At 40.9% G+C, this 19,905-nt stretch overlaps 1 protein-coding gene across 1 annotated transcript in view; it reads right to left on the bottom strand.

The window, feature by feature from the left end:
• Nucleotides 1-1,113: 1,113 nt before the first annotated feature.
• NEGR1 (neuronal growth regulator 1) overlaps nt 1,114-19,905 on the bottom strand; it is a 604,691-nt gene continuing 585,899 nt past the window's right edge. Inside the window, exon 7 of the mRNA XM_073357343.1 lies at nt 1,114-1,635. Coding sequence (XP_073213444.1) covers nt 1,511-1,635 — 125 coding nt within the window. The 3' untranslated portion in view covers nt 1,114-1,510. The remainder of the gene's footprint in view (nt 1,636-19,905) is intronic.

Raw genomic sequence — 19,905 nt, 5'->3', positions numbered from 1 at the left:
ACTGGACCATCTATGGTCAACTTTCATAATGAGTCAAATTTTTAAAGGGACGTTGCTTCAGCCTCTAGTTTTTTTGCAAGTGCAACTGAATGCTCACAATTAATTTGCTATTTTAGGATCCAATCTGTTACCAGGCAAAACTTCTCTTGAAGTCAATGCAATATGTGGGGATTGCAAGGGTCATTTATGAAAGGTGAAATTAATTGTTATGGTAAGATATTCATACAATCTTAGCTGTGCATTAATGAAATTCTGGCAACTAAGATGCAATGTGTCGGCCTTTGCTAGGTGGACCAAAATATAGTTATTGGAGCCACTTGTTTTTAAATATATCTATATTAAATGTATGTTCAATGCTTCCTATATTCTCAGCTATCTGAGATTTAAAAACATTTGCAATGAAAGTATCATTGTTAAGTTAGCTGATCAGTACAACTCCAGTACAAGAATATCAATTCATGTAGTATTGGCCAATAATAAAAAAGGGACTGTCACGATCTCACATATACAGCCTTTTAAGAGTTCTGACTTAGAGCAGTGAAAGGGATAAGTGCTACATTCACAAGAAGTCTCTTAAGAGAGTTGTGCTGTATTTTATACCGGGAAAACTTGTTTTACAAACAAAACCTACAGATTAACTACACTAGAGGGAAAAAATAAGGGGAATATACCTGTGCTATTCTTGATTGACTGGTTAAAAAAAAGTAATTTAGTTGTTGTGGGCAGAGTTTGGAGCAGTTCCATTACCCTACTGGAGGTGGAAGAGAAGGTATTCTTTTCAGCCAATAGCATCTTTGTCCTCAACTGGAGATTAGGTACGCTTGAATTTACAGGTTGTCATTTACCATACACATTCCAGAATTGTTGGAGAGGAAGAGAAAAGTAATATTTTATGAAGGCACACCCATGCTGAATTTACAGGGGGGTGGGGAAGCAGAACTGCTTTATGCAGTCTTATTACAAGGCTCATTCTTGAAACCTGAATATCATGCTAGAAGAAAATCTAGATATCTGTTATATTTTGAAGAAATGTTTTGAAGGCAATATTATTTGATTTCTTAAAATAAAAATGCTTCTGAATAATTGTGGATAGAATTGTATTTAAAGAGGGAACTGAATACTTGTATTGCAGCCTTAAAGAATCACATTTTCACTGCAATATTTTTTTTTGTAAACTACAGTCTGCAACCCAGCAGACCATGACTGAATGCTTTTGAAAACTTGTAGATTACAAACATGAAATCACAATTAATATCCTCTAAAAGTAATTTCAGAGCTTTCACGTCTTAAAAAAGGACAATGTGTACTGCTTCACAAGGTAATGCAGCTAATCAAAAAAAAAGGAGTAGAATTAAAGTATTTACATAATGAGCAATTCTACAGAAGGCGATCATCCCCATGTAAGCACTGCTGATTATATCCCACGCTGCTTTTAACAAACTGTACCAGATTGGCTCCAGTCATCAGCACTTTCAGAGAATCCTTAAAAGCCTTTCATGGTTCTTTATATTTATTGTAGAATGATGTTCTTCAGGTAGAATATGCTGGTGAAAGAGGATAGTGTCAACACAAGGTACCAGCAGGAGAACAGAACTTCAGCACCACCGGTAATCCCATATTGGGCTGTACTCGGAGCTGGAAAGAAAAGAATAAATATTAAGTAAATGTATCTATTGCTCATCTCCAATTCTTTTATTTTACAGCAATCTGGAAATCTTTGCATTTTTCTTCCTGTCTCAGGAGTGCTCAATATGAAACTAGAAGATAACTGGAAAATGCAGCTGAAAGATAGAAAGACACACTACAAAATAAGACTGATAATGTCTATTCTTTCATCTTACCTAGAACAATAAATAATTATTACCATTAACATTTTCAAATGTGGATGCCTAAAATCAGGCAATTACATCCCTGTTTAGACACCTGAATCAATGATCTAATGTTCTGATCTGCTAAGCACCAAGGTTCCCATTGAAGTCAATGGAAGTTGTGGGCACTCAGCACTGCTGAAGATCAGATCATTGACTCAGATGCCTAAATATGGATTTAGGTACTTGACTTTAGACACCAAAGTTTGACAATTTTGTCTGGCTAGGAGGTCCATGCTTATTTTCACTCTCTTTAAAAAGGGATTTGTTTTACCTTTTCTTAATGCAAATATATATTGCAATCTTCCATTTTAACGTCTCAGTGAATACTATAGTTATAATTAATACATACAAATAGAATAAAGAAATACAACAGTATATTAAAAGGAACAGCAACTGAAATAAAAACCAAATTTTGATATAGCAGTGTTCAGATTGCTTGCTGGCTATTTTGATTGGGACTTTAACAGATGACTAACAGAAAGACAAAAGCGGAAAGTGTTCATTTTGTTTTAACAAAATTATAGAAATTAGAAATGAAAAAGAACAATTAAGTCATCCTGGACATCCACTGAGAATGCACAATTATTTCCACTGTTCATTCATATTTTCTGTACAGTTCTAAATGATACAAAGAGGTGGGGCTTTTATTTTTCAGATAACACAATATCAAAATTAATCACTGAACATTATTATTTTAATCCTAATAAAGCAAAAAGAAAAACAACCCCTAAGGAACAAATAAGATGAAAGTTGTGCTGAGAACCACTGGAAGGTCTGATTTAATAATCAATATGGGCTGAATTCTGCCCTCAGATTTGCACCTATATCTGTTACTGAAATCAACTGAAAATGCATGTGTGAATCTCAATGCAGAATCTGGGCCTTTCCATAGGTTCCCCTTTTTAAGACTGTGCAAACACTGACAACTCGATTTCTCATAGCTTCAACAGTGCCAAAGTGCAGACCAGAATTTTATGAAATGGGCTTTTGCTAGCTTCTTACACAGTACTGACGATGATCTTGATTCTGCATTCTGAATGTAACCAAAACTCCCAGTCAAGTCAAAGGCAGATTATATGCACAAGCGGTGAAGGACTGAGCCTTTGGATATATCTGTAATATGCAAAGCTGAACAGGAAATTACAGTTTACTAAAAGACTTGTGTTACTTTACATCACATCTTAGTACAGTCTCTCATACAGGAAAAAGAAAAGGAGTACTTGTGGCACCTTAGAGACTAACAAATTTATTTGAGCATAAGCTTTCATGGGCTACAACTAGCTCACAAAAGCTTATGCTCAAATAAATTGGTTAGTCTCTAAGGTGCCACAAGTCCTCCTTTTCTTTTTGCAGATACAGACTAACATGGCTGCTACTCTGAAACCCGTCGTACAGGAAAGCTTCTCTATTTAGGACAACTTTTAAGCATGTGAATTTTATGTCAATGAATCTTAAGCACTTGAATAAAAAGTTAAACATGCTTAAGTGATGTCCTGAAGTGATGGATTTAAGCATGTTCTTAAGTGTTTTCCAGAACCAGGGCCACAATTATTTACTTATTACCATACAGCCACTGTATCTTATTTTTAATCAAAGCAATGCTAAAGTATCCCTTGTTTCAATCAGATGGTATTTCTTTTAAAGGAGAGTAGCAATCTAAGTATGAAATCTTGCATTTTATTATGTCTACCACTAATTATTCTCTTAGATAAAACCCCAGAAACTCAAAATTTGAACTAAAATAAAAAAAAAAAAGCAGTGATACTAAACATTGGCCTAGCAAAAGGATCTTGGAATCCCAATCCTGGTGTTGCTGGATAATTATGAGAAAATAAAGAAAAGGTAATATACTCCTTCATTTTTATTTTTTTATGCATAGCTATTTTTTCACATAATTAGCAGTGTATGTTTCATGCTAAGTTTTGGGGAAAGTAATGGAGAAGTTACCGTAACAATGTTACAAATCATGAAGTCTCTAAATAGGTTAATGAAAAACATGTTTTATTGCATAATTTGATTATTTAGCTACTGCCTATTCCCCCTCCACTTCCCTTTAACAGTCCTCCTTACATCCTAGACTGCTTTCCCCCCACATTCCCCATTAACATTCTCTGTTCAGAGGCAGAGGACTGCAGAAGGAGTGCTGCAGATTGGATTTAAAGTACATTGCTATCACTACGTGGAGAACCTTGTTCATCGTGCCTAGCATGACATGCATTCTTGTGCAGAAGGCCAACAAAAGGCCTTAAGCTAAGGTCTAAGTGGGACTAAGTTGTGCATAGGACTTGAGCTAGTCCTCTGCATAGGCTGAATTTTACCTCTGAGTTCTAGGCACTGTTGTTTAGTTCCCTTAAGTTCATGAGCGCAAAAACCATCTACTTTCAAGTATATATTCTGCAACAATGCAACCTGTAAAAAGTAAAGCCACATATTTTTCTTATCTATTTGCACACTTGTAAATATCACCCACTGTGTTACAGCACCATTGTTTTTGTTTCTGCTACGCTAACCATACTGACTAATGCATGTCCGACACTTTGTTGTATTTATTAAATAATGAATTGAACTCACTGCTGAGGTATTAGATTGTACTTCCTATGAGAGAGTTTGATGCCTCTCCCTCATAACACTGAAATGCTCTTGATACAGCTCCAGTCTTTCCTTCAGCACTGTAATGCTATACCTGGTTGTCCTACTCACCTCCAGTTATGACTTTGCTCAAGAAACAAGTAACCCAATACAGGATATCTCCTAAATATTTGAGTGATATATTCAAAGGTTATGCCGTTGACAACATGGTTGTAAAAAGGGTCCTCAGATTTATTTTTCAAATAGACCATCCTATAATCTTTTCCATTTAGCCAGTTTCTGCAAGGAATCTAAGGCATTTATGAATTGGTGATTTGGAATGCCTTAAATAGATTTTCTTAGCTGTCAAAATTCCAATTCCTCAAATAATTTTTTAATTATTATTACTGGCTTTTCCATGGCATTTCTATGTATAGAATCTGAATATCTCACAAACAATCAATTCATCATACAACAGGGGGTGTGAGGCTGGGAAACATTATAATTCCCATTTTACAGACAGAAAATGCAGGCAAAAAAGGGAATTCATTCTTCGTTCCAGAAAAAATTATTCTCCCAAGGTTACATGGGAAGTCTGCTGGGATCAGAAGAGAAATTCTCATGCGCCAGTTTGGTGCCTTAACAAGACCATCCATCCTCCTATCATCATTTATTAATTACTGAATCTTGGGAGCTTTACACACAATGCACAGTTCTGGTTTAAAAAATTAGTTATCTAGTGGGAGGGTTAAATTTTCAAAAGTGACTTTGAGCACTTAAGAACCTCAGTCCTATTTAATTCCATGAAATTTAGGTTCTTAAGTCTCTATGTCATCACTTTAGAAAATGGGACTTGAGCTCCTAAATCACATAGATAATTTTGAAAACTTAACCCATTAGTCTCTACTTTTGTTAAAATTACAGTAAATCTCTCACCAGATAAGTATGTAAACCACTTTATCCCAGTCAAATTGTATTCAATATAATCTGAATATTTTATGCATAGCATTAGGGATACTAGTAATGATGTTCAATGTGTTTCTGTGATAGGAAAGGCCATCTGGGTGCTAAACTACTGTAGGCTAGATAAACAAACTTGCTTCATTGTTTTCTCAAAAACTGAAGATACAGAAACTAATCTCAAAGGTTTTCATTCAAACTTGGAAGAGCAGTAAATTCAATTTTTTCAAAGGAAGAAGGAACTTTAATTGATACAATTCATGGCTGAGATGAAGGCTTGAAATTATACAAAATGAATACGGGTATTCCCAGAGAAAAAGAATACTAAAGAACAAATATAGAGAATACTATTATAAATGTATATTAGGGATCAATTTTTCCCCTCATAAAATTAAGAACAAAAGTTAAAAATCTTTTGAGCAATTTAATCAGTTAGAGACACATTTACAAAATTTCACTTTGTGTTCAATTCCTTTAGGCAGTGGTGTGGGATTACAGGAAAATCACGTCAGCACAGAAAAACGGTAGTACTGTATGTAATAGTGATAGCTCATGAAAAACTCAACTGGTAACAAGCGGTAAAACTGGAAATAATCGCTGTGCTGAGTCTTATTGTAATTAACTTATTAACTCATCCTAGGTAGTTTTTGTGTGGTCTTTGTCTTTGTTTCTGCATAAAATTTTCATCTTTATGTCAGAGTTGACCCACGTAGGTGAGGGTGAAGAAAAACTAAGATACAGCAATATTTCACCTGCTATGTTTATTTTTGTTTGGTTTTGGTGACAGGGTAGTTAGACTAATAACTGATTAAGTCTCCAGGTTCCATGTTTTGCCACGAATATGAATCTTAATAATCAATCAATCTGCAGGAGAAAATTATTACTTTACTAAATATTTTCTAACCCAGCCTATTATAAACACGGTTTAATGTATCTTGATATTAGAGGATCCTTATGAGTAGTTCAGCATTGTGTCAGAGGATTACAAAGAGAAATTAAGTGGGTTTTATCCAACTGCCTAAACTGTGAACAAGAAACTCTTTAATACAAATAGAAGTTACCTGTGAGCAATGTGTATATTTATTCTGAAGTAACAAAAATTTTTGAATTTCAATTCAACATTAAAAACAAATTCCCAGTTCCCCCTCTTATTTGTTGCACTTGGTTGCATTATGCATCTGTTTAATGTATAATGGCATAGTCTATTATGATGGATACTATGCTTTTTGTGAGGCAGCCTTCATTCAGATTTATAAGGTTAGAAATGTTCAGACAATTGAGCTATGTGACTGGAAGAATATCCCTATTCTTTATACAGTTTCTTGGATGATTGATTCCCTAACTAAAGACATTTTTTAATGCAAGGTTTTTTTGGAGGAATGGGGGGAATTATTTTATGAAGCACCACAGCTACTCAGTTTATTACAGATCTCCATGAATTAGGCTGAAAGTACACTCAAATAACAGTAGACACTGAAACATGCATCTGGCCTCAGTTTAGACTGAAGACCTCTGACCTGCATGCAGGATAAACACAAAACAGGTTGGCATATATTTCCAAAAGTGGCTAGTGATTTGGCATGCTCTAAGTTTTGGGTACCCCACTTGAGGCACCTTAAAGGGACTCAGTATTCAGAGGGCAGGAGCTCAGCACTTTGTGAAAATTAAATCCCTTTAAGTTGTCTCAAGTTGGGCACCTAAAACCACTGGTCATTATTGAAAATATAGGTTATGATAAAAGGCTTATAACAAACATTATGGGTGAAAAACTATCAGAAAGTCAACTTTATCTGCATGGAACTATAGAAAATATTCATTTAAATAAGATAATCTAAAAAGTTATCAGCAAAATGTTGGGTATGGCTAATTCTTAGGTATTTGCTTACTGGAAAAACAAAAAAGGCATTTAGTAAAAATGTTAGCACTCCCTCCTTTCACTTTGATGTATAGCTCATTATAACTTTTCTAGCTTGTCTGAAATGGAAAACTAAAATATGTAGTATGAAATTGTGATTGAACTGAACTTTCGAGAGATGGATTTAATGCAGGGCCATGGGTGGCCGGTGTGCACCGGTCAGTTATCAAGCTGTAGTCAGGAGATGAATAGTGGGGTTACAGTCAAGCTGGGTCTGGATACCAGGAAGTCAGGGGCAGACAGCTGGCAAACAGAAGAGTTGTGGACAAACCAGAGTAAGAACCACGTTTTGCACCAAGAGTTGGGTGGTGGTCTCAGCAGAGGATACGTGGCCCATGTTAGTCAGACAGTTCACACCCATCAGATGCTGGGAGTTCCACAGTGAAGGTTAGCCTGATGGTGGTCCAAAGCCTAGATGGAGTCTTCAGGAGTACTAAGATGGCAAGGGGTCTGGTCCAGGATTTCTTGGTATGTGCACACACTTGCAGGCACCCACATCAACTTGGACTTCGACCTGCATGAGGGACAACCAGGAAGAATGGGCAACTATACAGAAGATCTTAAGGCTGCCACAGTGATCTGCCAATGGAGCATCGTGGCCCAGCCATAGCACCTCCAGTAGGGGACACCCCAGGGAGACACATATACATCCATCGAAGTAGGTTATTCCATCCCACACGAAACAGTGCATCTTAGCGGCTAATAGCATAGATTGTATCCCTTGGGCAAGCAGCTCTTCTTTCAGGGCTCTTCTTTCAAGTTGTGCTGAATTGTGGCATTTACAAAATACCATGCTTGAGGAGTTGGGTGGGGTCAGAAGTAGGTTCCTTGTTTTCCTGGTAGTATTCCCCCTTTTGTGATAGAGCATCAGCTTTCCAATTTTGGGTGATAGGTAATTGTAAACTCAAATTGGGAGAAGAACAAGGCCCACCTTCACAATTTCTGGTTCAAAGTTTGAGCCTCGTGAAGGTACTCAAGGTTCTTATGGTCAATAAAAACATGTACTGGATGCAGAATCCCTCAAGGTGGCAAAGCCATTCTTCTAATGCAGTTTTTATTGAGAGCAGCTCTTTGCTCAGGATTTCATAGTCCATCTCTATAAGGATGAATTGTCTGTGTCTGTGTCGCTGTCAGGGCCATGTTGGATGTGTCTGCTTCCACTATAAATGGGCAGGTGGGGTTGGGGTGTGCCATAATTGGAACTGTGGTGAAGGCAGTCTTGAGGGTCAAAAGCAAGCTGGGCTTCAGGTGACCAAGTGAATCAAATGGCTTTATGAAGGAAGGAAGCTGGGGGCAATTTGTTCAGAGAAGTCGGCGATGAATATCTATAAACAGTCGCAAAGCCCATGAAGTGCTGAAGTTTTCAGAGGGTCCAGAGTACTGTCCAGTTGTGGATGGCTTCCATGTTCTACAGGTTCATCTGAGTGCCCTCCCCGGAGATGATGGAACCTAAAAATTCAACGGTGGCCTGGTTGAACCTGGACTTCTCTACTTTGGCATACAAACAATGTTCTGTAGTCTATCCAGGACAGACCAGACATAATGGCAGTGCTGCTCAGGGTTCTCAGAAAATACCAATGTAGCAAGGTAGACGATCAGGTACTGATCCAGGATGGCCCTGAACACAATGTTTATGAAATGTTGGAATGTTGGGGGGAGCATTCGTTAAGCCAAACGGCATTACTAAGTATTCAAAGTGCCCCTACTACCAAGTATAAAAATGGTCTTCCATATATCCCCAGACCCTATGTGAACTAGATTGTATTCCTCCTGAAGATCTAGTTTAGTGAAGATCGTGGCAGTTCTCAGGTGATCCAACAATTCTGGGATCATAGAATCATAGAATCATAGAATATCAGGGTTGGAAGGGACCCCAGAAGGTCATCTAGTCCAACCCCCTGCTCAAAGCAGGACCAATTCCCAGTTAAATCATCCCAGCCAGGGCTTTGTCAAGCCTGACCTTAAAAACCTCTAAGGAAGGAGATTCTACCACCTCCCTAGGTAACGCATTCCAGTGTTTCACCACCCTCTTAGTGAAAAAGTTTTTCCTAATATCCAATCTAAACCTCCCCCACTGCAACTTGAGACCATTACTCCTCGTTCTGTCATCTGCTACCATTGAGAACAGTCTAGAGCCATCCTCTTTGGAACCCCCTTTCAGGTAGTTGAAAGCAGCTATCAAATCCCCCCTCATTCTTCTCTTCTGCAGGCTAAACAATCCCAGCTCCCTCAGCCTCTCCTCATAACTCATGTGTTCCAGTCCCCTAATCATTTTTGTTGCCCTTCGCTGGACTCTCTCCAATTTATCCACATCCTTCTTGAAGTGTGGGGCCCAAAACTGGACACAGTACTCCAGATGAGGCCTCACCAATGTCGAATAGAGGGGAACGATCACGTCCCTCGATCTGCTCGCTATGCCCCTACTTATACATCCCAAAATGCCATTGGCCTTCTTGGCAACAAGGGCACACTGCTGACTCATATCCAGCTTCTCGTCCACTGTCACCCCTAGGTCCTTTTCTGCAGAACTGCTGCCTAGCCATTCGGTCCCTAGTCTGTAGCTGTGCATTGGGTTCTTCCGTCCTAAGTGCAGGACCCTGCACTTATCCTTATTGAACCTCATCAGATTCCTTTTGGCCCAATCCTCCAATTTGTCTAGGTCCTTCTGTATCCTATCCCTCCCCTCCAGCGTATCTACCACTCCTCCCAGTTTAGTATCATCCGCAAATTTGCTGAGAGTGCAATCCACACCATCCTCCAGATCATTTATGAAGATATTGAATAAAACCGGCCCCAGGACCGACCCCTGGGGCACTCCACTTGATACCGGCTGCCAACTAGACATGGAGCCATTGATCACTACCCGTTGAGCCCGACAATTTAGCCAGCTTTCTACCCACCTTATAGTGCATTCATCCAGCCCATACTTCCTTAACTTGCTGACAAGAATACTATGGGAGACCGTGTCAAAAGCTTTGCTAAAGTCAAGAAACAATACATCCACTGCTTTCCCTTCATCCACAGAACCAGTAATCTCATCATAAAAGGCGATTAGATTAGTCAGGCATGACCTTCCCTTGGTGAATCCATGCTGGCTGTTCCTGATCACTTTCCTCTCATGCAAGTGCTTCAGGATTGATTCTTTGAGGACCTGCTCCATGATTTTTCCAGGGACTGAGGTGAGGCTGACTGGCCTGTAGTTCCCAGGATCTTCCTTCTTCCCTTTTTTAAAGATTGGCGCTACATTAGCCTTTTTCCAGTCATCCGGGACTTCCCCGGTTCGCCACGAGTTTTCAAAGATAATGGCCAGTGGCTCTGCAATCACAGCCGCCAATTCCTTCAGCACTCTCGGATGCAACTCGTCCGGCCCCATGGACTTGTGCACGTCCAGCTTTTCTAAATAGTCCCTAACCGCCTCTATCTCCACAGAGGGCTGGCCATCTCTTCCGCATTTTGTGATGCCCAGCGCAGCAGTCTGGGATGAGGAGCACGGGTACTGGTTACAAATCATCACCTGATTCAATATGTGATAGTCTATGCAGTGGCATAGTGACACATCCTTTTTTTTGCACAAAGAGGATTGGTGTCCCTGCTGGAGAGGTGGGTCTTCAAATGAAGCCCTTTGTGAAATTTTCCTGGATATACACATGCAGGCCCTCCAGCTCTGATTCAGACATGGCGTATATTCATCTGTAGCACGCTTTTGCTCCAGGTTGTAAGTCTACTGGACACTTTTAGGCCTTATGTGGGGGCACGAAATTCACATTTTTCTTTTTGAACACACCCAAGTAGTCGTGGCACCTATTGGGGAGCCTGAGGCTCTGGTCTGGAGCAGCTGCCTTCTGGTTAGTCCATGATGAACAGGTTCTCGCTTTCAAGGGTCTTATCCAATCCTGGGGCCATGAATGCAGATTACCTAGGGGTTAGTCAATCAAGCAAGCTTTCTGGCAATATTCAGAGGAGAAGCTAATGATCCTCCATCACCAGGAGACACATGGATCATGCCACTCTAACCAAGAAATGCCAAGAATTATTGGTAAGAATGGAGAGTGGATTGCATCTATTATTTCTTGTTGCTCTTCCACTATGGTCACTGGTACTGACAATAGGAACACCCTATCAATTGTTTGTACCGGGTCTGGTGTGGGTTTTGGTCAAAGAGGGATCTGGAGGGTTTGGATTGCTTTAGCATCTATAAAGTTTTTCTATTTATATATAAATATTTTTTCTATTTATCTACCAGTTTACATTTTAGACCATTTAGTTTCTGCTACATTTGTTTTTAATGGAGTGTCTTGGAAATGCAGACATAGCAGAAAACTGATTTGGCTCTTGACACTACTATTGCTTCAGATATTATTCTTCAGTACTATGTCTTGCCAATTTATTGAACAGTATGTCCTTGGATATCCTGGACCTGCTCTTGCAATCTGTTGAGGGCATTTTTGCAATATTCCCAGTAAAAGTAGTCCCTCACCACAGTATTATCTGAATGTAAGCCTTAATATTAGCATATGGTGTCTAATATCATTTGGTAAACTGTACAAAAGAATTTACTGGTAACTGGGAATACAAATTGCTAATGGAAACGTGAGTACCAAAACAGTATAATCTTTTCAACAGGAAAAAGAATGCACAAAAAAACAAAACAAACAACCCCAAAGCCCCGGGTTGATTTAAGGCTTCGAAAAAAAATGCAGTAAATGACTTAATCTCTATATTTTCTAGCTTCGTCTGCATGATTTCAAAATTAACAAATTCCAAATCTAAGAATGAACTCTGAATTCTGATCTGTGTGCTGTTATATTGATTGTATTAGAACATCCTAGATGTTCTGTAAGAATGTGTTCCTCTACCTTTAATTTTACTTCTTCCCATATAGATTACATGGAAAGATTCTGTGCTTTCACTACTGTGGTTTGGCCTCAGTTTCCAGTCATGGCAGGGCTTTGTTTATTAGAATAAGTTTTCTGATGTTAAGAATAGCCAGACAGTGGAACAATTGCTCTTATAGCTATGACAAACCTATACAAAGTGTTTACATTGAAGATTAGGTAAGTAAATTGAGAGTACCGTATAGTATGCTGTAGGGATTGAATTAAAAAAGAACCCCACTGAACTTTCACCCATTGCAGGACTGAATTTATTAAACTCTTTTCTTTATTTTATATATAATATTTTATTAATTTTTATGACCTTTTAATGACAATGATCAACGGATGGCATTGCTATACTATTCCAAAGGTAGGAAGTTCAAACTTTTTCTTGGAGCTTCTGAAATGTTTAGTAAGTATTCATTTCCCTTCTTCCATTCAGGTTCTAGTCAACACCTATTTTTTTCATATATCTAGCCTAATTTGAAGACACAAGGAGCTTAACAATAAACGCCAACTTTTTGGATGCTTCCCTGAACAGTGCCTTAAACATTTGAATTTACATGTATATCTAGTAAAGGGTGCTTCCTGCTCGAAGCACAGAATTACATAAAATAACCCATAATTCTAAGATCTCTGCTATTCAAACATCAGGAAAAGAATCTTTGAATAAAAAGGAGATGACATAAGGCACTACAGTACTTCTCTGCACCTTAATCAGAAGTAACTTTCCATAGTATTTTAACTTTCAGTTGTGTTGTAGCATTGATAAATAACAATATTAATGGACACCTAGGGCTAGATTATGCTGCTTCATGCTGGTGTAAACCTTTGCATAGGGCTCCAGCTACAGAAATTCTACCAAGGGAGGAGGCTGCAACAGAGAAATGGCTACAACTCCTTCTCTGCTGGGGTGGGGTGAGCTTTATGTGACCGAACAGCCTAAAATCATAGGCAGCACTGGCTGACAAGAGGCATAGCTGCGATAGCTAAGGAATGCCACTTTTATCCGAGCATCTTCTTAGCAGCTTCCACCTGCAGAGCACCTTGTGGCAAATGAAGGTTGTCTCATTGCTCGCCTGTCCCTGGGATGTAATTTGTACATTCCTGCACCACTTTCAGTGAATCTGACCCACAATCCTAAATGATGTTCAGTCACATTTCAAGATTTTTCTTGGTATATCTGACAGGTTTCACAGTGGTTGAATGCCAAAAGCACACACTGAAAATAAACCACACAACACTTAGAATAATAGAATCATAGAATATCAGGGTTGGAAGGGACCTCAGGAGGTCATCTAGTCCAACCCCCTGCTCAAAAGCAGGTCCCATCCCCAATTAAATCATCCCAGCCAGGGCTTTGTCAAGCCTGACCTTAAAAACTTCTGAGGAAGGAGATTCCACCACCTCCCTAGGCAATGCATTCCAGTGTTTCACCACCCTCCTAGTGAAAAAGTTTTTCCTAATATCCAACCTAAACCTCCCCCACTGCAACTTGAGACCATTACTCCTTGTCCTGTCCTCTTCCACCACTGAGAATAGTCTAGAACCATCCTCTCTGGAACCACCTCTCAGGTAGTTGAAAGCAGCTATCAAATCCCCCCTCATTCTTCTCTTCCGCAGACTAAACAATCCCAGTTCCCTCAGCCTCTCCTCATAAGTCATGTGTTCCAGACCCCTAAGCATTTTTGTTGCCCTTTGCTGGTCTCTTTCCAATTTATTCACATCCTTCTTGTAGTATGGGGCCCAAAACTGGACACAGTACGTCAGATGAGGCCTCACCAATGTCGAATAGAGGGGGACGATCAGGTCCCTCGATCTGCTCGCTATGCCCCTACTTATACATCCCAAAATGCCATTGGCCTTCTTGGCAACAAGGGCACACTGCTGACTCATATCCAGCTTCTGGTCCACTGTCACCCCTAGGTCCTTTTCCGCAGAACTGCTGCCTAGCCATTCGGTCCCTAGTCTGTAGCTGTGCATTCGGTTCTTCCATCCTAAGTGCAGGACCCTGCACTTATCCTTATTGAACCTCATCAGATTTCTTTTGGCCCAATCCTCCAATTTGTCTAGGTCCCTCTGTATCCTATCTCTGCCCTCCAGCGTATCTACCACTCCTCCCAGTTTAGTATCATCCGCAAATTTGCTGAGAGTGCAATCCACACCATCCTCCAGATCTTTTATGAAGATATTGAACAAAACTGGCCCCAGGACCGACCCCTGGGGCACTCCACTTGACACCGGCTGCCAACTAGACATGGAGCCATTGATCACTACCCGTTGAGCCTGACAATCTAGCCAACATTCTACCCACCTTATAGTGCATTCATCCAGCCCATACTTCTTTAACTTGCTGACAAGAATACTGTGGGAGACCATGTCAAAAGCTTTGCTAAAGTCAAGATACAATACATCCACTGCTTTCCCTTCATCCACAGAACCAGTAATCTTATCATAGAAGGCGATTAGATTAGTCAGGCATGACCTTCCCTTGGTGAATCCATGCTGACTGTTCCTGATCACTTTCCTCTCATGTAAGTGCTTCAGGATTGATTCTTTGAGGACCTGCTGCATGATTTTTCTGGGGACTTAATATTCAATGGTCTTCAGTGAAAGATTCTATTTAAAAATATCACTCCAATATATGAAACAATACATTCCCAGTCCTCCTATGATTACATATGGACCTTGTGTGCTTTGATTTGATTTTTCTGCATTTATTATGAGTTATTCTAAAATGTAGGACCAGATTGTGCAACCGTTTTGTTGAGTAGCACTTACTTATATGAGCAATCCCTGCTCATGTGAGTGCTAGTTTAGCTAATGGTTGCAGAATTAGGCCCTTAAATTGTAGATCTTAATTAGTATGCATTTCTACAGAAACTTGCAGTCAAAGAGGGTACTATCTAGAATAGCCCTATCAAGGGGTTCAGAGGAATGCATGGAGGGATACCCCCAAACAGTCATGGGAAACTACACCTCCATCACTAGACCTAACTTGAGGAGTTCTATCACTAATCCTATTCAACATCTACATGCAGCCACTAGGACAACTAATAAGAAAACATGGCTCATGTGGCAACAACACACAGATAACATACAGATGAAGAGCAGCTAGTTCAAGCTGAACCCAAGCAAGATGAAGGTTACAATGGTTGGTAAAGGGAAATGCTTGGAGGAGTTTCTGGCCATGGTGCACTCTCCTTTGGTTGAAGATACATATTCACTACTGGTTAAGTTAGTCCATAGTTTAGGAGTACTCCTGCATTCCTCATTGACACTGAGCTCTCACACAGAGTCTGTGAGTTACACTTTCTATCATCTCTGGTTGGTAGGAGACTCCATCCCATCCAGACAAATGATGACCTGGCCTCAATAATTTAAGCCTTCAGCATCTCCTGGCTGGATTACAGCAGCACTGCAATATAAGTAGGCATGAAGTCATCAGTCCTTAAGAAACTCCAGCTAGTACAGTCTAGGCAGCAGCACATCTCTTCAGCAACACAGTCTAACACAAGCACATTAAACCTTGTCCTCTTCTCTGTACTCTGGCTACCCACAAAAAAAGAGTCAAATTCAGAGTTTTGATCCTTATCTTCAAAGCACAAAGTGATCTGGGCCCAGAATACCTAAAAGATCTCCTGTAGCTCTGGGGTGAGGACTGTGGTCAACAACTCTGCTTTTGAGACACAACAGAGCTGTAAACAGCAAGGGTAAATTTCATTTGTACAGGAGACAGAAATTTCTTGGGGGCCACTCCAAAGCTATAGAGGAAACTCTACGTGATCCTAGAACTGCCTTAAACACTAACACTTTCCATTACAGGTGTTAGAAGCACTGCTTTGGCCTTGCCTTCAATAACAAAGGCACATAGCACAGCAGACATCAACTAAGAAAATAAAAAATATATTTAAAAATCCTTATGTAATTTTGGAGAGAAAAAAGGGAGAAAAAGAATTACATGACAAATGGGCTTAATGGATTTCTAGAAGATACTTTTTCTTGGCGTATGCACAACATGTCTCAGGTGGCACATGACCAGGATTCATCACCGAATTTGGTCCACTGGTTGGATCATTAGCTTCCCCGGCCCAGGCCAGGTAATGACAGGGAGCGCAAGTCAGATGATATGGTATGAGACCCTGAACAGACAAGAACAGAATGGAATGGAACCATTCGTGAGAGTGAGCACTGCATTTGATAGTAAGTGTTTGCAGGAACAGATTCACAGATTGAAAACTCACTGGGGGTTGGACCTGTCATTTATTTGCCTGTAAAGCACCATTATTACTAATCATGTTTAATACAATAGTGCCTAAGGACCAGTGAAGAAGGTGTTAGGCCTGTACAAACACAGGGTTTCAAAGAGTTTTCAATCTAAATAGACAAGACAAACATGGAGTAGGGGAAAGGGTTAGGGTGACCATACCTCCCATTTTGGCTGGGATAGTCCCTCTCTTAAGACCTGTCTCGGCCGTCCTGACTTTTTGGGCAAAAGTGGGCATTTGTCCCATTTGCTCTTGCCGACTTGATCAGGTGGTAAGAGCAAATGGGACAAATGCCCACTTTTGTCAAAAAAGTGGGGTGCAAAGGAACTGGGGGGGGGGTCGGTAGCGATGCCAGCCCCACATGGGAATAGGGCAGAGGTGGTGGGAGGAGGAAGGGGGCAGGCAGGGCTCAGATGAGCAGCGATGCCAGCCCCAGCCTTTGGGATATATGGTCACCCTAGAAAGGGTAGAACACACCAGCTGAGTGAACAATGTGATGGCAGCAAATGGCATGTTAGTGCCAAGATTTGGTTTTGGTTTTGAAGTGGGGTCAGTTAGGAGGGGATATGACAAATGGAAAGAACAGTGAAGGGAGAGGTGACTTTGAAGTGAAGGTGATTGAGGAGGACAGGGCAGGGAAGAAGGTAAGCGCAAGAGGGGCAGGTGTGGGTGTTGTTAAGGTGGGAGAGGGAGATGGTTAGAACAAACTGCCAATTAACATAGGGCAGAAAAAGTCCAGTCAAACCTGTAAAAAGTTTTCTGAATGTCCTAAGGTCCCTGCTTTGGATACTTCTAGGGTTGCCAACTGTCTAATAGCACAAACCCAAACACCCGTGTCTTGCTCCCTGCTCTGCCACTTCCCCAAGGCCTTGCCCCTTCACTGAGACCCCACCCCTGCTCACTCCAGCCCCCATCCCTCTGTCACTTGCTCTCCCCCACCCTACCTCACTTTCACTGGGCTGGGGCAGAGGGTTGAGGTGCAGGATGTGCTGCAGGCTCTGGGGTAGGGGGTGGGGCCGAGGGGCTCAGGGTGTAGGAGGTGGCTCCGGGCTGAGTCTGGGGCACGGGGGGTTGGGGTGTAAGAGGGGGTGCGGGCTCTGGGAGGGAGTTTGGGTGCAGGAGGGGGTGTGGACTCAGGGCTGGGTCAGAGATTTGGGGTGCAGGAGGGAGAGAGGGGGGTGGCACTTACCTTGGATAGCTCCTGAACGTGACGAGCACATCCCTCTGGCAGCCACTCCTAGGTGCGGGGGCCAGGGAGCTCCGTGGGCTGCCCGTGCCCACAGGCACCACCCCTGCTGTTCCCATTGGTCACAGTTCCCAGCCAATGGGAGTTACGGAGTCGGCGCTCTGGGCAGGGACAGTGAGCGGAGACTCTCCGCCCCCCACCTAAGAGCCACAGGGATGGTGCCGACCGCTTCTGGGAGCGGTGCGGAGAGAGGGCAGGCAGGAAGCTGCCATAGCCCCGCTGCACTGCTGGACTGTTAGAACCCAAAATCTCCCAGTTTGGCTGCAGTAGCCTCTGGGAGATAGGGCCTGATTCCAGGAGTCTCCTGGCAAAACTGGGAGGGTTGGCAACCCTAGCTACTTCTGTAGCTGCTCTTATCAGCTGGAGTCTCTGGCTGGTTCCTCCCTGCAGGTTTTTTTCCCCCAGTGCCACATGTTGGGAGGGCTAGGGGAAAGGTTGCATAACCTATGTCCTAGTCTCCCAGAGTGTGTGTGAATGGGGTCTTCCCCGAACAGCTAGGGGCCCAGAGAGGATGCTGGGGGGAGCGGTGGCCCCAGCTGGCCCCTCTTTCACATCCTCCGTCCAGTGCATCAGTCCCTGCTCTGGCCGCTGCTGGAGTTGCTCCTACCATATACACCTATGGTACTATATAAATAATAATAATAACATATAGTAACATTGGTTCTTTCACTAAAAATCATTAAAAATGACAAGAGTAAGGAATACCTGAAACCGGAGGAGAAGAAATAAAATAAATGAAGAAACAAAGAAAGACTGAAGGGTTCACCACATTTAGTTTGCTTTCTACTCCAATCCCAAGAGTTTGGAATTTACGTGAGTTTTGAATAGCAATAACTAAAAATTTCACTAGTTTCCTTGTAAAGAAATCTGAGATACAGTTGCCATGTTCTTGCCAATTTTCAATGTAGGTCAGTCTTATTATGTGGAGAACAAGAGACATGAACAAAACGTCACTTTTACTTCCCAAGCATAAGTTTCAGCTAATAAAATAAATACACAAAAAGACAACATTAGGTCCCGATTCAGAAACCTTTACTTGCTCAAGAAGTCCTTTTGCGGCTAGTAGTTTATTCACATGAGTAAGAACTGCAAGATTGGGCCCTCCCTGGAGGAATCTGAATTACTTCTCAGCCAGAAGTGAAAGGGGTTTCTCTTTTACCTTAGCTTCCTTTGATTACAATGGCAGTTTATATTAAAAGTCAGTATAGACAAACCAATCTTTAATTTATTACAAAAGTCAAGCTAGCAGGATCAAGCATACTGTAGGTGGTATTTTATCTTATCATATTAAAACCATCTCCCCAATGTAAAAGACAATCTGAACTGCTGTGGCTCTATAAGCAAGTGGAAAATTATGTAAATCTGATTTCCTTGGTATGAACCAGCACTATCTTTTTAAAGCTTATTAAATCATATTCAGATTGTATAAATACAAAGACACTAGAATATTTGGAATAAAAAAAAGATGATATATCCAGGTAAGTAACTGAAAAAGTAATGTTTTCCAAAGCTGACAAATCAGACCAATTCAATACTGAAAAACAAAAAAAAAAACAAAAGAAAACTAACCCCCGGCCCCTTTAGCTGCTAATTAGCAGCTCACTAATGATTAAATTGCTCGTTCATAATAGACTAAAACAAGATATGGTTTCTATAACTCCTTTCATATCCAGGATATTGCCAAAGCACTTTACAGATCAATGAGTTAGGAACTGGTAGTGCAGTGACAGCGTAGCCAAACATAGAAACAATAATACACCCAGAAATAATCGCTCATACAAAGCTTTGGAAACTAAGACGTGTTCTACTGAGGGAGAGAAAAGCTGTGCAAGTTTAGGTTCTTGAATCAATTTAGGTTCAGTTGTAGCTTTGAGTTCACATCTGGTAAAATGAGAATCTGAAAGAGAGTTGAATGAAGGGAAATGAAGACTCAAAAGTAACATACAGGATACAGAACCAATGAGTTTTTTATGGATATAACATACCCACAGACTTAATATATAGTCTCAACTAACTAGTTATGGTGTAGTTAATATGGCATTCTTTTAACAAAAACTTCAGCTGTAAGAACCTTATAATAAATATCTTCATTTGCCTAAAACATCTTTGAGCACCAGCATCATCAGGTGAGGTAGACTCAACTCTGGGAATAATGGGCCAACTTCATTTCTGGCATAACTATGACTTCAAAGGGGCCACCCAA

The sequence above is a fragment of the Lepidochelys kempii genome, chromosome 8, assembly GCF_965140285.1.
Source record: "Lepidochelys kempii isolate rLepKem1 chromosome 8, rLepKem1.hap1, whole genome shotgun sequence".
Lineage (NCBI taxonomy): Eukaryota > Metazoa > Chordata > Testudines > Cheloniidae > Lepidochelys > Lepidochelys kempii.
Note: the sequence above shows the minus strand (reverse complement) of the source record. Positions and strands in the feature narration are given on the sequence as shown.